Source organism: Rhodamnia argentea, chromosome 8, assembly GCF_020921035.1.
Source record: "Rhodamnia argentea isolate NSW1041297 chromosome 8, ASM2092103v1, whole genome shotgun sequence".
NCBI classification, from domain to species: Eukaryota; Viridiplantae; Streptophyta; class Magnoliopsida; order Myrtales; family Myrtaceae; genus Rhodamnia; species Rhodamnia argentea.
The window spans coordinates 26,665,892-26,683,347 of record NC_063157.1 but is presented as its reverse complement, the minus strand read 5'-3'; the positions used below and the strand labels follow the sequence as shown (position 1 = coordinate 26,683,347).

The window sequence follows — 17,456 nt, the reverse complement described above, 5'->3', positions numbered from 1 at the left end:
TGACATGACGATTAGGAAGATTAGGTAGGGCAAGACTTTCCCGGGAAAACTGACCTTTCCACGAGCAAAGATCATTGCACAGAGACGTTTGCGGTTTAGGGTCATAAGAATCAGCAATTAAAAGAAATTGTCACTTTAAGTCCCAATTATGTCTAGGATGAAGCTCAATGAAATAGATAATTACCGAACTTGTCATTGCATTAATAGAAAAAGACAACACTATACGACAAATTGATCACCCAAAGAGAAGCCCAAAAAAAAAAAAAAAGGACAAGAAAAGGTGGCCACCAAACAAAAATATAGCCACCGTCATCAGGGACTTTTCGCGTCCAACATCAATGAGGGCAAGCAGTGTCTTCTTTGCAACCAGCAATCACTCGAAAAAACCCAAAAGAAAAGAAAAGGGAAAAAAGCACATGCATATACATACCATCCCTCCTAAAGTCCTAAGGCAACGCAATGTACAAAAAAGGAGATAGAACTAGCCAAAAAGGACAAAAAAGAGATCACAAGACGGTGTTGATGTGGAGCGCCTTGAGAAGGGACGTCCCCATCTGTTTAACTAAGACTTGACCTCCGGAGCTCTGCCCATCTCTGCGTTCCTCGATTAGGTTTTGAAGTTTCAGGGGCAAATTGTTTTCCACAATCAGCTGCTTGGGACGAGGGTGGTGCTCATAAACAGCCTACGACAGTAAAACTACAAAGTCAGTAAATGATGCATAAGCAGGACATCAAAAAGCTCTTCCAAAATATATTTCCTGACACAACAACCACTACTGTCAGCAAGAAAGTCGTAACTTGACAGTCAACAAAGTGGCTTGTATTTTGTTCACATAACGGTAAACGAAACCAATTTCAGATTTAGAAATTAGATAGTAAAAGATTAAACATGCATTGTTATGGGGGGACAGTTGACAACTCAATTTTCTTTTAACCAAGCCCCAGAGTTTAAAGCATCAGGAATGTAACTTGTTTCAACTCGTTGGGAGGCATCGTTTAATCATGTAAATGTAACCAATTTCAGACACAGAAATTAGATAGTAATAGAATAGACATGCATCATTATGGGAGGAAAGTTGACAACTCAATTTTCTTTTAACCTAGCTCAAGAGTTCAAAGCTTAAGAACTGTGACTCCTTTCAAGTCGCTAAGCTTTTTCTCATTTTCTGAGCACACACAAGAGGCGTGGAGAAAAGCACTAAGCAAAAAATCCAATAGTAACATGCAAATAAATCATCACTCATTAGCAAGAGCGGAGTTAAAAGATATGCACCTTAATTAGCTTGAGCAGATTAAGACGGGCAATAGCATCCTGATGGTCTAGCCTTGCAACGAGCAAAGGCGTTAGACCATTAACAGCTAGCGTTGTATTGATCCTAGACGATTTGCTGCATGAAGAAGTATACCAGTCATTTAATAAAAAAATAAAAGTTAAAGGATGCATAGGCAAATTTCTTGCCAGCAAATCAATGACCACCCACAAGATATGGTGGATAGTGCACTACTAAGAGTTAAACAGAAATGAAGAGGAAATTGACCCAAATCAGCTTTAAACTAGCTTCTCCTGCCCCAATCTACTTCATATGAGAGCCATGGCTGGATACCTCTTACTTCCTATAAAGTCCACATGGCGATCTTCAGCAACAAGACTCATGATCAGTAGGATCATGGGTCTTAAGAAGAAGCCGCCTCTCCAAATATAGGATAACTATCTTAAAAACCATACAGCAACAATTTTTGAAATGGAGGAAAATACCAAGGTCCTGCTTTTCCTCTCTTTGGACAAGTTACAGGGTAGGAGAGGCAAGTGAAAGGAACAAAAGTCACAGACAAATAACACTTACGTTATTATTTTTAAGAAAGGCTCCAAAATGTGGACAAAATGTTGCTCTGGACAACTCTGGAAAAACTTCACCAATTTCTGAACCGCTTCCTTCTTCAACAATGCCTGCTCCACTCTCCGACTGTCATTGTCATGAGCCAAGCAGACAGCAATGGAATCCAATGCTGTTACTGACCAAAACTCATCATCTAGCAGACTTAGATACACGTCAAGTCCCCCATGGGCCCTCAGTTGCTCCCTTGAATTACGTGATGCGTGAGCCATATCACACAATAAAGGCAACGCATGGGGCTTCAATGGCGAATCTGTCACGATAAAATGCATCAAGTGTGGAATGATTCCATTTTCCGAGGCTTGCTCTTGTCTCCTCTTATTTATCTTGCACAAATTGAAGAGTGAATGGAGAACCTTGCAAAATATAGAATAAAGTTCATAAGCACATTACAAGGTGTAAAACAGTAAACAACAGGTAATCGGAATCTATAGAACAAAGGCATAGAAAGACGAAGGAATTGAACAGTTGAACTAGTTTTGCTCTTGGATATTGAAACTGAATGAGTCTGGCAGAACACAGAATGAGAATAAAGAAACGTGCTTGCAGGCTGAAACATCATTTGTTTAAATCTTGTCCCATGTAAAGTGGCTAATCCACCAGCCACCGAAATAGCTAATAAATACCATATGAACAAGCATTCAAAAAGAAAATGACACTCCCAAGTTTGACTCGAAAGGTCACTATCTTCTTTGAGAAGCCTTGGTGGACGACAAACCCAACATAATTTAGACCAAACACCCCACTCATTTAGCAATATTGTAAGCGTTGACCAGTTGAAAAATTGACAAAGTCACTGGAGGGGCAAAATTGAGGTCAAAGGAAACTAGAGATTAGCAAACACTTGTTTTTCCAAAGAAGGAAACAAGCATCATCTCCCACGTGTTGTTCCTTGCCTCATGTGTCCAGAGCAGTCAATACACCATAGTTTTTGAACCTCAGCCAATTGCTATACCATAAAACCCTAAGCATCAGTCTGTCTGCTTTAGACCGGCTCAGAATCACTGTGGTTAGAGTCAACGTGCCACAGCCGACACAGCCCACAATTAATATCTTTCGGTCACTATAAAAATAAGTGGACGGGTGAAAAGAGTAGTTTAATTAGGTGTCCATTACAGTAAATACACACATCCTGACTCCTTAAATATCCAATATGTATGATTATCCTTTTTAGGACACAACTTTTGGAGTTTCCTGCATTCCAAAGCATACTTATACAATGAGTATTTTCGGATAAAGTGAAGCAGCACCATGATATATAATCGACTGGCATCGTCCACCAAGTATCTTTCACAAATCAAACAAACTCTGACCAATCAAGTAAACTGAGGCCATACCTCGTGATGTATCTGCGATACAAGTGGCCCGTCTTTAAGTTCAAGGTTCGGAATCAGATATTTAATTGCCTCTGCACGCTGGAGACTTTCCAAGCAATTTGGGTCCATTGAGAGATGATTTATGCACTTCAGTATCTTTGAGATCAAATGAAGACGAACAATTATTAGCATGCTCATGACATACAGGACAAGTACGTGCGTTATAAGTGTACCTTCAAAAGAATGGGGCGCTCTATCCGGTTAAACATCTGGAAAAGACGGAGGAGCAAACCCTGGCTACACATATATGATTTAACAGTTGTATCCGCTTGTGCAAACTCAAGTAGAAGTTCAGCAACCTTTTCTAGATAGTCTCGCGCTACATCTTCATTCAGAGTTGAGACCACGTGTGAAAGCAACCCGGATGATGCTGCACTTCCTGGTCTGGCATTCAAAACACCAGAACCAGATAGCACACCTGAAGTAGTCTGAGATGCAATTCCAGATGTGGAAGTAGCTCCCTCACATCCAGGCAGTCCTGTCTTCTTATTTATTGTCTTGTGTGAAGCTCTAGGAGTAGAGTCAACATTCACATTCTCCCTTCTGTGCCCAGTGACTTCTGCTACATAAAGGACATAAAATATAGATTCAAGACTTACAATAATAGGAGATCAAGGCTAGATTTATCAGAAGATTATTCAAACCAATTACAAGACCTGCAAATTCAGCCATCACAAAATCTAGTTCTCCATTTGTCTTCTTGTCATTAGCAGCATGGAGTAGAGGCAATATGCTTTCATGTCTCTCTAACCCAGATAGGTGACGAACATACTCGAGTTGGCCAGAAAAACGTCGGGAAGGCGGCTCCTTCTCCAACAAGCTAAGTAGAGGTCGCACTTGCTCTTGCTGAGAGGTTACCGAACTGGAATGTCCATTTGATGCACCATCCGTCAATTTCAAAGGCTTATCTGTGGATATCCTATTTGCGGAATTGGGAATGCGCTGTTGTCTAAGTTCGAGCTCTCCTCGCGAAGAGTCAATTGCCAAACTGCAAGATTGAAGCCTATCTAGGTCTATGGGAAGATGGCGGGAATCAGATTGACTGGCATCTAAGGTCTGGGAATTCGAAGTTGAAACACGTGAAGGTTCCTGCACTCCAGCTGGCAGAGAATGATCAGCAATTCCGTGCCTAACCTTAAAATTATCTGGCTGGTCAGCTGCAGAAACGAGTGCCTCACTCTGCAGGAAAGCAGAATGACTAGGATCTAATTGACCAGACCGTGGCCATCTAGCTAAACCATCCCCTGGAAAGCCAGTCCCTCCAGATATAGAAGCCAACCGAGCAGCCTCATTTAAGCTATATAGTGTATTGATTAGCCTCAGAAGGATTCCATTACTAGCAGCGATGAAGCAAAATTCCTTCCGAGGAGTCGAGCGCTGAAGCTTAAATACCTGCCACATACCGTCAATAGCCAGATGAACCATTTCCCTGTAATACAGAACATTTTGTCTCAATACAGTTACAAATATCAATCAATAGGTCGAAAGATGGAGATCACAGCCCAAATTGAAGTTAAAAACTCCAGAGAAGTGGACCACATATAGATCATAAGTGTTCACCAAAAGGCTCAAGCTTTTAGAAACATAATTCAACAAGCACAAGGCCATGCACAAGAACATTACCAGCAACCTAAATGCACCACTATGGATAATTACTCTTCCTTGCTACAAAGCCATGAGCCACCAGACAGTCTCCACACATAAATTACTTAACAGGCTTCAAAATATGAAACTAAGCATCAAAATAGAGATGAACAAATTAAAAAAAAAGGATCAAACTATCATGAAATGGAGATGCTAGGATCCAAACTGATCAATGATGGCTTTAAGTTCATTCCAAAAGGCAAATGGTTAAATTTGGTGTTGCTACTTATGGTGTAACATTATGGGATTTGAGTATGGAAAGGTCCTATTCCGGCTATCTATATCAACAACTTCCCAACCACCACTTATTGGATTTGCAAATTACAGAATATTAAGCAAGCCCACAAAAAAATACTTGAAAAGGAACCAAAATCTGGTGTAACTGTTTTTTTTTTTTTTTTACAAAATTAAGTTCAAAGTCTGGCAAAAATTATTGTCATATATTGCACATTAACAAAAGTGTGGCACTGGCTCACCGAATTTTAGACACATTCTTCATAATTTATTATTAATGACATATTGGTCCATGAATTATCTTGTAGAACCATTGATATTTGCTTTAACACGCAACATCGTCCAGCTTGAAAATCTTTTTCGCTTTTTTGCTCCTAGTTATTTGGCCTTAAGTCCTCTAACAAAATTCATAGGCAATAAACCAAGGGTGCAATTGTGTGATTGCATCTTGTCAAATTAAGAAATTACTGTCAAAACTCTTAACAATTAGTAATTTGGTATCAGTGCAATACAATAAATCTTAATTTGCATAGCATACGTCAAACTTGCTACCGTTTTCCCCCTTCATCACCTACTTCTTAGCCTTGTCTATATAGCGCCAATATAAAGTCAGTAATCAGAGTAGAAGACAGCAAACCTGTGTCTAGCATAGTCAGCCTCCAGAAAGCCCACAAGGACAGGTATTCCTTGGCAAGCTAGGAACATCTGCAGTGTTAAGGAGCTGTACCAACCATCAACCACCGATCAATCAGCATCGTTAACTCCTCCCATCAAAACACAACAAGCCAATACTAACCAAAAAACATAAAAATACCCGGATTGACAAAGCTGCCGGAAAAAATAAGCTGCCTCCATGCGAATTTCCCGGGGGCGATCAGGGACGGGGACGGCGAAGTTCATTACCACTGGGATCTGTAATTGGACAGACTCACCAATCAGGCATCCAATTCAACAGCAAAATACCATGGTAATTTACGCCGAAGTAGTAAAATACATGCACAAAAGAATATTGAAGTCACGTGCCTCGCTTATCAATGTGAATTGAAATAAATCACAGTAAGTTTCTCAAAAAGAGACGAGATCCAAAGAAAAATGCTTCGAATATACTCATCTTAATAAATATCTATCACAGAAACTGATATATAGAACAGGTTTCTGGATATTGCAACCTGAATGTTCAAAGCACTTACCAAACCAATAAGACAAGCATTCTCCTGAAAGTCAGTATTATCCTTAATTATCTCATTTATAAGTTGGAGCACCGAACATATTATCTGCAATGGCAGGAAAAGTAGTTTAATATTGTACTGCTTGCCATGGTTTACGAACTGTTGGATAACCAAGATTAGGCAAGAAATTGAAATAGCATACACGATTTTTAGGAACTTTTAGCAATTCCATTAAGGGGAGCAAGCCATGTTGGCTGACAAATATGAGTTTCTGATCTGGACGCTGGTGAAATATGGCAATAAGCTTTTGGCAGTTAGAAACAATCACATCTTCTGATTCGTCTGGTCTCAAAGATCCAACCAATCTCCCAAACTCAACAACCTGAAATGGAAAAGCAGAGCAAGAAGATAAGAATTAATTCATGTCAAGAAAAAGTGGTCACTGAAAGAAAAGGTGGGCCACTGACAGATTCTACTACACATGCACATAACAGTATTTACAGCACGACTTGCAGACACAGTGCAAATACTCACCGCAATTTTGGAATAAAACATGACAAATATTCTTTAGGTGAATTAATTAAACAGGAACCTGCCAGTTATTTCCCAGCAGACAAGTATGGATCCTAATGGGAGCAAAGTACCACCAACCCTCTACTTCCATCAGATGCTAAATCACCTCCATGCATGACACAATTCTCAAAAGTGTATTTGTATGTCATATACATACAACAAGTTTTTATTAAGAACAGAGACTACAGTTGAGCTGAGCAGAAGTGACATCATCCTTAATTGCTAATTCAATCCTATTTAACTAGCACCATAGCCAGAAAGAGACTGCCCATTCATGGGGGGTAAGTAGAAATGCAACATTGATCCAGATAATTTTCACGTCAGTTGTCCTCCCCAGATAATCACCACCAATCAGTTGTACAGCTCTGACCCTTGCTCATTAATAACTGCCAAACATGGGAAAATCCAATAGTATTGGTGAAACACAACAAGACGCTAAAGATGCAATTAACAACTTACATCTACATGCCAAATTGATGCATTGGTGGGGGACGAGGTTTTGCTATAGCTCGAGCCACCAAAGACATCTAAATTACATAATGTAAGCAATAGAATTAAAGCAGAACCAAAGAAGAGCAATAAACACGCAACCACTGTCAGGTCTCTTCAGCTTCCACCAATTTCAATAGCCAGCAGATATAGACTGAAGTGCCTATGAGATCACTCTTTTTATCGTGTATGACCATCATCATAGCGTAAAAAAGATATCATAGTCAGTTCCAAATGCATTGTTCTATGCAAAGGAAGACAACAGGGAAACATTAGATTTGAGAAAAGGAACTAACTAGCTGAAGTGGTTAAAGGGAATCAAATTAAACCTGCAAAGGAAATATATGTTCTCCTGGCAACTTTTCATCAAAGACCTGAACAAAGACAACACAAGCACAATAGTGAGAAGAAGAAATACGAGGGGAACAATAAGATTTGCTCGAGATCCTTGCTCATACCAAACCATCAATATCAATCACATCGTCCTTCAAAGCATCTATCATTAGGCGTAACAAATTACCGCCACCGTTATGCTGCTCAGTTTCAGTTTCCATTTGTTTTTGAACAATTGTAGCCCTCAATTTCGTAGCAAGATCATATTTCCCGGCCTCAGTCGAATGCGCATTGCCTTGAGTTGGATGTGATGTGGATGCTGATGAAGATGAGGCTTCAGTTGCTCGACCATTCATGCTTTTGTCAATGGGATGGAATAAATCATCCAAGGAAGCATCTCCCGGAGTATCGCTGAATCTACTCAATTCATTTGTGACCGGCATCTTTGCAGCCTTTAAAAAGATCGAGAAAACTGATTAGATAAAAATATTAAATATGAAAATTCCAAGATTGAGACTCTCAAGATGCAAATGTGTTTTTATGTTCAATCAGAAGATTACAATATCAAAGAAATGGAAAGAGTGACAATCATACCCACTAAAACGGTGTCTCCTAACAGCCTTTTATGCATAAACAATAGCACTCAAATATCAGTAGAGTAGAAGACTTAGATCAAGAACATTATATCCCTCCTTCAATTGGTTGTATCAAATGTAAGGAAGTGGGAAATAAACAGATGGTCAGATGACAATAATGTCATTCGCAGGTCTTCCTCATATGTAGGCTGAGATTTCACCTAAGATCAAAGCATAGATATTAATTTTATTCATAGAGTAAACTAGGGGACCAAAGAGATTCAAATATAGAAACTTCTGTTTTGATACCATGTAGACATTGTGAGATAACTGGCCCCTAATCAAAACTTTTGATATTTAAATGCTCTAACAGTGACAAATCCGAGTTGAAAGGAGCTCCTTCTCTACTTAGTCCACCAATAACATGTAAGAACCTCGTGGTTATAACTCCTGGTTTACGAAGTTGATTGCAAAACTATGGAGTTTTCAGACAGTGTTCATCTATTACCGTAAAGAGACGCAACTGAATAGCATGGTGAACCATATATAGCAGATGTACATGACAACCAGCATTATGACAACATGCCATCAACCAAAGTATAACGAACCAGACGCAAATTTATGCAACTTTACCTTTTTGAAACTGTCTTGAGATTTTGAACCAAAACCAAATGAACTATTCTCGGCATGCTTTAAATTTCCTGTTCCTCCATTTTTTGTTTTCTTTCTCCGACTTGATTCAGGAGACCCCATCTCACAGTTAATGAGTGCTTCATCATGGTCACTCTTCTCTGGGTGCTCCAGAGCCATATGTTCACATGATGTGTCTATCTCCTTTTCAGCATTCTCCATTGCGGAACCAAGTTGTAGAGATGACTTTTCTAGTATGGCTAAAGTGGGAACTTGATATGACGAGAGATCATCTTCTGTATCATCTGGTTTGACGGTATGATCTGGAGAATTATCTTTATCAGATCCACCTCTATCCACCTCCACATTTACATATTCTTCTTTCACCAGATCCTGAAATCCATGAAACAAACTATTGACACAACAACAGAGATAACCACGAAGCAATGCATTCTCTGAGCAGGCAAAATAGCAGTAGACTAGTGTATAGTGTTACAGAGGTCCAAAGGAAATTACTTCCACTTTCTCTGCGGCAGGACTTCTGCTGACACCCTCATTATCCGCATTGGCACTTTCTGGATCCATTGAAACATCTTCCTGTATATTTCTGGGAGCAAAGAACTATATCAAGATCAGCAGCCAAAAGAATTTGCAAGTATAATTAACCCAACCATACAACAGTTTTTGAGAGGCCCCCAAGTAGCAGGTCAAACCAACAATGAGCAACTTTCATGAATGATCTTATATGAGAGTCAGTAAAGGTGTTGCAAACCAAAAGATTAGGACAGTGAATAAAATAGTTGTTGGCAAAGCCTTATACACAACAGTTCTAAAATTTTGAGGTCAGTGCAATCATGCGTGACCTCAACACAAATATTTTGTCCCACTGAAACCATGCCCTAGTATCGAGAGGATAAAAATCTCTAAAAGATTGAACTCTTCCATTTGATCCATTTTGTAAGCCTCAAAAGATGTTCATGTTTTGAACGTAAGTTTTCTGGTATCAATTCCACCATCTTATTGGTTTTGTGCATTCAATGCGAAGTAAATTCACACATGAAATTTGAAACATGCATCATAGACCAGGAGAGAAATAATTACATTAACAGAGAGATATTACACGAGGTCAATTCCTACTTATGTTTATAACTCTTCTTCTTATCTGCAACTTGCAAGTTTACCAGCATCCCCAGCACAAGAAACAATTCAATTTGTCTTTAGAAGGTATAAAGGACCTTGATTAAAGTTTCCTTGGACATTACAAAATGAAGATTCCTAGTAAAAATGAAGTTTAGTGATATAGGGAAGTCCCAGTTTGAAGACAATAGGTGCAACCGACATTTAGGACAAATGAAAATCATGATTTAATATCTGTGTCAGAGTCGGTCTCCAAAAGTCCTTTAATAGGTTCTTGAAAGGCCATGACTAACAAATGAGATATTATAATTACCTCATCTGTTATCCTATTCCAGTTATGATTCCTTCTATCTGCAGCCTTATAACTGTATAATTATCTCCACTCCAATTATGTTTTAGTCCTTGCAATATGCTTACAATTTTTAAATAATGAGCACAAGCTGGTCATGATAAGCTTCATCAGAATATAGCAAGCAAAGTTGTTATACAAAAAGATCCAGTTGACATAAACTATCTTGAGGTGTGATTATTGAAAAAATATATAGAAACTCTGATGCCCGTGAAGAAAAGGGGGTGAGTTCAAGTGGATTTTAACCAGTAGGCTTCAAAAAGAGCTATGCTAGTTCAGGCAAGCCTTGTCATATCAAGTGATATCAGCTCCAAGTACTAAAAGATATTACATGGAAGAGTTTACACACAAACATTTCCAATACAAAGACTAGTGCTGTAATTGTATATACCTCAATGTTCCACTATGACGAAGAGAAGATTGCAAGGCGCGCCTACAATTTTGTATCCAAGGATGCGAAAGTAATGTTTTTGCATCAGGCCTCTGTCGAGCATCCTGGAATAAGGATATAGGTGTATGTAAAAGACATTTTAAGAACCATTGAAGTATATTCTGCAAAATATTTTAGACAAGATGGCACTACGAGTCTACTACAGAAACATAATCGAACTTCTTGATAGAGTCCATGAAAAAGTTACTCGAGAATCACTCAGAAGATTCCCCTCCAATTCCCATTATATATCAGAGCAGGGAAAACAAGAATCTAGATACCCAATAGTTGAATCTGGCATCCATCTTCACACTATACATGCCGTTCTCCCATTGAATTACACGTTTAGCCCCAGGGAAGGGGGTAGAGAGAGTAGAGAGAGATAAAGAGAATAGATATCCAAAAAGATTAGATCAAGCATTTATTTGCTAGAAAAAATCCACATACCTTCTTAAAGCACTGACGCAGAAAATCAGTAATATCAGGAGATAGACTATCAGGTATGGGAGGATGATCATCCTGAAGGGGGGAAAACAAGAAAAAGCAATGAGACACAATTCTGTCTCCACAACTCTAATAATTAAAAGATAACTAAAATGCAAACAGAAAATCTTATTCACACATCCTCTAGTGGATCAATCACATGCTTCATTGCTCAAGTCTCTACATTATTATGCATAGGAAAACAAAAATATTGATTGAAAATTCCCCCTTCCAAAAGTTCTGCAATTACCCAAACGTACTACACATTTTTACAATTTATTCGTTAAGATTCCCAAAAGAAACGCCAAATAGCTATTTTGACCCTATTGATCGACTAGAAAAGTCATGTACAGTACAAAACATGCATACAATATCCTTCTTGATGCTTTCAGAAAGGCAAACCAATTATTCCATAAGGAAACACTCTTCCTTAAAGAACTAATCTACAAGAAATTTCCATTAGGCTAGATGACATATCGAGGAGGGAAACCTGTCAAACTAAAAACTGCATTACGTGTATGGCCAGACTTAGCAAAAGGGTGCAGCAGTTACCCAACGTCGTATATTCTTGCCTTCTGAACTATTTCATTTTTTCCCCGACAACTATTTATTGTTAAATTTCTAGTTTGTTTTTTGCATTATATCCACTACAGTTCTTCTGACAACCCTGATGTAGACAAAGGGGCAAGACAGGCTCACTCATGTTATCTCAAGTAGAAATGCAGGGTAATATGCTCAAATTGAAAGCGTAAATGAGAAGAATGTCAGTAATCAAATTTGATGGGTAGATCTCAATAATTAGAGAGTTGGTTGGGGAACTTCACAATTTGCCAAAGTTGAAGGTGAGAAGAAAACATTTATACACTATTATTGCGTGTAATAATATGCTCGAGTTGAAATATTGAGGGTGATGGGTTGCCAAAATCAGAAGTCCTAGTGGAAAACTGTAAATAGTAAAATGTTAAGATATATCTTGCAATTGTCCCAGACACTGATCTCATAGAATTTCAAAAGCAGGAAGGATTCTCCCCAAACACACTCATCGATGAAAGACACTTCAGAGAACTATTGAAAAACCTGAACGATCCGGAAAAGAGCTGGCATAGGTTGCAAATCATAGTAAGGTGGAACACAAGTGAGAAGTTCAATCACTGTACAGCCAACACTCCAAATATCTGATGCAGCGCAAACCCCTGACATTTCAATCACCTGGAAAATTAAAGAGTTTCACAAGAATGAGCTTTACTGCATATTCTACAATAACACAATCGAGAGAAGATCACCAGCAAAGGATAGAATTTGTTTAAACAACTAACCAAATTTGCTAACACAAACATAGACCAACATGCAGTGCTAGGTGGAGTTCCAAATAACAAAACACTTGAAGCATTACCAAAAGGCATTATAAAAGCAACATAACAAGAGTCACATGACATATAATAAAGCATGTCCAGACTGTACCAACTCCAATTAACAATATTCTGAAAAAATTATACGTACTCACATGTTAGATGACAGTTAAATACAAACTTATCAATCGCATTACTATGGATTTTTTAATTTCTGCCACATCAATAGAGCATCACAGTTAAAGCAGTTATCCAACCAGAAGAATTCTCGGTGATTTTATGGTGAAAAGTTAGAAACAAATCAATCGTGTCACCAACTGAAAGACCCTAGGTTATATTATTCCCGCGATTCAGCTCTGGAAGTTCTGGTCCTCATTACCAGATAAAGAAATTCAGGTACAATTTGTTAATAACATGATAAACAATTTTGTTGTCACTTGTGATTACTTTGTAATGCAGCAGACACATATGCGGACGCAATGAATATCTTACAAGATTATACAGCACATTTCCCAAAACCTACAACAGGAATTATAGAAATATCATCTTCTTTCTGAGATAAACATGATATACGAGATAAATCTGACTAATCGACACATAGTATATATACCTCAGGTGCCATCCAATAGGGAGTTCCAACAACAGAATGAGTGTTCACATCAGCCTCGTTTAACTTTGTAGCAACACCAAAATCAGCAAGTTTGACAAGTCCCTAAGAGTACATATGAAGGCACAAAACCTCAGAAAGTGGGTAAGAGAAGAAAAAAACCAAAAGCCATGGAAGATGTAACAGTAGATAATTGCATGTCTAGAAGCAGAGGAAAGTATGGAACATGAGAGGCACAAAAGAAACAGCTAGATTTTGTGGGACCACGTCAACTGCTCTAAAAGCTTAAGCTTACAGATAAAGGCATGATTTAATATTTAACTAATCTAACACTCCCCCTCACACTTAGTCTAGTCTTTTTGCCAAGTACTAAGCGTGGACATATACGATTGGGAGGCAAATGGGGCATGGAAAAATTTGAACTCGGGACCTCCCGCTCCGATACCATGTTAGATTTTGTGGAATCACAGCCAGCTGTTTTGAAAGCTTAAACTTATAGATGAAGGCATGGTTTAATATTTAATTACTCTAACAAATGAAATCTCCTGACGCATGTTTAATATAACATGTACACACGTCAAAAAGAAATTAATGAAAGGAGTAAGCCATCTGTCACATTGAATTCTTCTTGTCGGTTGATAACCTCGTGCCACACAGAAGGGGTAGACCTTACTTATGCAACTAACTAGCCGGAAAAGAAGAGATCGAAGCAGACAGAAACATGGATTACTTGGAAGGAGCAGAATGAAATGCTAGGGCTGGGACTGATGGAAGGTTGGGAATCATGGAAAGTCAAATAAAGGGAAGAGGGCCCAGTTCCCACTAAAGAATAGGCCCACCGGAAGATTGAGCAATTATTTAACCTTTGACGTAACTATGAAGGATTACCTCTTTTGTCGTCAAAATGTTTGCCCCCTTAATATCCCGATGAATGACACCCTGTTCGTGTAGGTAAACCAGCCCTTCCAAAACCTGCATAACATAGAATGATACAGCACTAGAACACACTATTCAACAAAAGAGAAACACAAGCAGGGATATACTCAAACCTGAGCTATGTAGACAGCAACCAATGATTCTGGAAAAGGTCCAAACTTGTTTGGCTTGATAATGTTTGCAAGTGATCCATTCTCCACATATCTATGCAAAAGAAATTAAATTGAGTAAAAAGTAACTATTGAAGTCCTTTTTTTATGACAGTTTCTTCACAAGAACTATTTGAGTCTACTCACTCAAGGATAATGTGGAGATGAGTCTTTGTTTTCGAGGACCCCAGATATTTCACAATGTTTTTGTGGTTTAGATTCTGCAAGGGCATAGTTGCAATACACATAGGTTAACTACTACTGTCAAGATGCACTCTCTTCATAAATCAAACAAGAGCTTAGTTTTAGCAGTGGAAGAACCTGCAGAGAATCCAATGTCCTAAACTACAAGAAGCACTGCCAACATAAAACCTTATCGAGAAAGCAGATTGCAGAAAAAGAAGTGCAATTCAAATATCTACAGCAGAGAAGATGAAAAGGTACCTTCAGTAGATCAATCTCTTGCTGATCCAGTCAAATATGTCGCCCACATATTGAAAGAAAAATAGCAATGAGACAGACTCGAAGCCAGTAAAAGTAAGCAGTATATAAAGAAAACAAGCCCTCAAGGGAGAAATGCCCTGATAACAGCTTATAAAATCTACATTTGGCAAAAAAAGAACCTAGATACTTCTAGTTCCTTGGCATATGTTCCTTTTATAATGTCAGGAATTACTTCAGCCACAGTTACCATTCCCAAAAATCACGTGCTTATTAACAATACTATCCAATGCAGGATGAAACATATGAAAGTTATTTGAATACCACGACTAAAAAGGAAATACAAGTCTTGGTTCAGTGCTTCCAGTGCAATGATAATCAGGGTACAGATACATGATCAAGGTACTCCTTAGTATAAGAAGGAATGAGGTCTTGGCTCCTTGAGAGGGTAGTGCAGTGTTCCAGCACTAATTACTCTCTCCTCAGGAGGTAGAGGAGACAATGATTTTACCCATCGCCGATAATGTCATTAGTCGATTATGTCATTTTCCAGGATAGCATCTACTAAGGGACTAGAACACTTCTCGATGACAACTTCCAGTCCCTTAGTCGATAATGTCATTTTCCAGGATAGCATCTACTTAAAATAATGTGGACAAGCAAGAATCGCCCATGCATTGAAAATTGAATGAACTAAGAAGTCATTTGTACCTTTTCATCTTTTTCTTTTTTTGTTTTTCCTAGAATACTACAGCATGTCTGCAACCTTCCACGTTAACAAGAAAGCTCGATGAACAAAAAAACAGCATTTGAATTTCACAGATCAGGCAGCAACAAATAATCTGGCCACCCATAGATTAGTCTTCACAAGATTTTCCAGCCATCCATAAAGCAATTTCACATATTCAGCCATCAACCTCTCTTCTTTCCCTACATACCATTAGACGTTTATAGCTTAAAGAAGACATGGAAAGATGTTCCTGGGCTACAAGCTTAAAATTTAAAAATATTGGAGAAACGGAGCTATTGTAAGCTTTCACTCACATTGAGTTATCAAAAGAGAGTATAACAACAGTTAAAGAATATCAAAGATCAATAGTGCAGACCATAATAATATTAAGATCCTCTTGAGCAATGTTCTCCAATGAAACTTGCTTAATTGCCACAAAGTCTCCATTCTCCAAGTCCAAACCCTTGTAAACTCGACCATATGCTCCTTTTCCAATCTCGTCTCCAAGCATCTACACCAAATGTCCACCACAAAATTAAAAAATGCTAGCACTGAGTGTCAACAAAATATAATACATCCATTGATATTGCCCCAAAGAAAGGAAGTACGATACACCAAGAGATAATTACTGACAAGGGCCACACAAGATATCTACCGAAGACTATTTTCAGATAATGGAAGACTGAAACGGTTCTTAAACTCCAAAATCAGAACAAACAAATAATAATCTAAGACAATTCGTGAAACAATTTTAGGATATGAATAGAACCAGAAAAGCAAAACACTAATGAAAAGAGAGACAAAACCACAACAAGATTTTCTTGTTGATTAGGGCTTAACAAGCATCACTCCACACTCTACATAGCAAGCACATTTTTTACTATCCAGAAGAAAATTTCTCTAAATGTTTAACTATTTTATATTCGACCCACAAAGGTTGTTCATACTCTGGATATATAAAAAAACTGCAGCTCTTCACAGCATACGTTATTCAATCTGCTTAAAGCGCCACCACCAGGTTTATTTTCCTATACTTCTTTCAGGATGAGCAAGTCCCGAAATTACTGAACTATGGTATTCAACAAGTAAAACTGCGATTTACATGAATTGTTTTATTAATAGGCCAAAAGGGTAATTGAGATGAGACTCTTATACAAGGGAAATGAAGTAAAGACTCAAAATGCTACGTATTAGCAGCTTCCGAGCAGGTGAATGTGGAATTGATACAGAGAGTGTTTTTGCAATTCACAATGCCATAATGCTTTGCCAGATCAAAAGCAGAATCAAAATGAGAGAAACACTGTCGCGAAAAAACACCGGCCCTCCCCCACCCCCGCTCCCCGGCCCAAAAAAAATTTAAGAGAGAGAGAGAGGAAGGAACCCCACCCACCCCCACCCCCCTCCACCCCCACCAAAAAAAAAAAAAAAAAAAAAAAAATTCTACACTCAACCGCGCTCAGCACTAATTCTAGAACCCAAATGAACCGTGAAAAAACGTTCCCGTCCGCAGGACATGCAATTCCGGCTTGTGATCGCGAGACGGGAGACTCACATATTTGTTATCGAGAGTCTTCGATTTGTGGAAATGCGAGGTGGTGACTTGGCGAGCCATTTCTCCTCCCTCCTCCGAAGTCGTCCCTCACATAGAACCGGCGACGAGGACGAGGGAATCGCGCCCGAGCAGAGGAGAGAAAAACCCTAGAAATCGCACATTGCGGACGGAATTGGCGCGACGCAGAGCATCAGTTTCCGGCAACACAGCAGAGGCCAAACCAAAAAAGCGCACGAGAGAGAGAGAGAGAGAGAGAGAAAAAGAGAGATCGGTGAGTATTATTCATTTTTTGGGTTATTTATTTACATGGATTTTTTTTTTTTAAATTGCGACTTTCCAAATTACGAAATAACGAAATTGGAAGCCAGCTCGGAT

General features: G+C 38.7%; 1 protein-coding gene across 2 annotated transcripts; it reads right to left on the bottom strand.

Moving 5' to 3' along the window:
- Positions 1-113: 113 nt before the first annotated feature.
- LOC115738218 (MAP3K epsilon protein kinase 1-like) lies at positions 114-17,343 on the bottom strand. Of its 2 annotated transcripts, none has more exons than XM_030670773.2 (24): positions 17,082-17,343; positions 15,906-16,040; positions 14,803-14,823; positions 14,506-14,579; positions 14,323-14,413; positions 14,162-14,245; positions 13,277-13,378; positions 12,395-12,526; positions 11,282-11,353; positions 10,796-10,899; positions 9,435-9,525; positions 8,922-9,311; positions 7,839-8,165; positions 7,710-7,754; positions 6,521-6,700; positions 6,340-6,423; positions 5,964-6,061; positions 5,787-5,870; positions 3,928-4,700; positions 3,445-3,833; positions 3,233-3,367; positions 1,845-2,251; positions 1,274-1,388; positions 114-683 (listed from the first exon to the last, which is right to left on the bottom strand). In XM_030670773.2, exons 1-24 carry the CDS (start codon positions 17,139-17,141, stop codon positions 507-509), a joined length of 4,170 nt encoding a protein of 1,389 aa, XP_030526633.1. In that variant the 5' UTR covers positions 17,142-17,343; the 3' UTR covers positions 114-506. The 2 variants fall into 2 exon arrangements, with proteins under 2 accessions (XP_030526633.1, XP_030526634.1); XM_030670774.2 differs by having other exon boundaries at positions 3,445-3,830.
- Between the last annotated feature and the right edge of the window lie 113 nt (positions 17,344-17,456).

Coding starts and splice junctions, on each gene's coding strand:
- LOC115738218 (XM_030670773.2), bottom strand. CDS start 17,141: ATGGCTCGCCAAGTCACCACCTCGCATTTCCACAAATCGAAGACTCTC. Junction 4,701..5,786: donor GCTGACTATGCTAGACACAG/GTTTGCTGTCTT, acceptor TCTGTATTACAG/GGAAATGGTTCATCTGGCTA. Junction 3,368..3,444: donor AGCGCCCCATTCTTTTGAAG/GTACACTTATAA, acceptor TTGATCTCAAAG/ATACTGAAGTGCATAAATCA.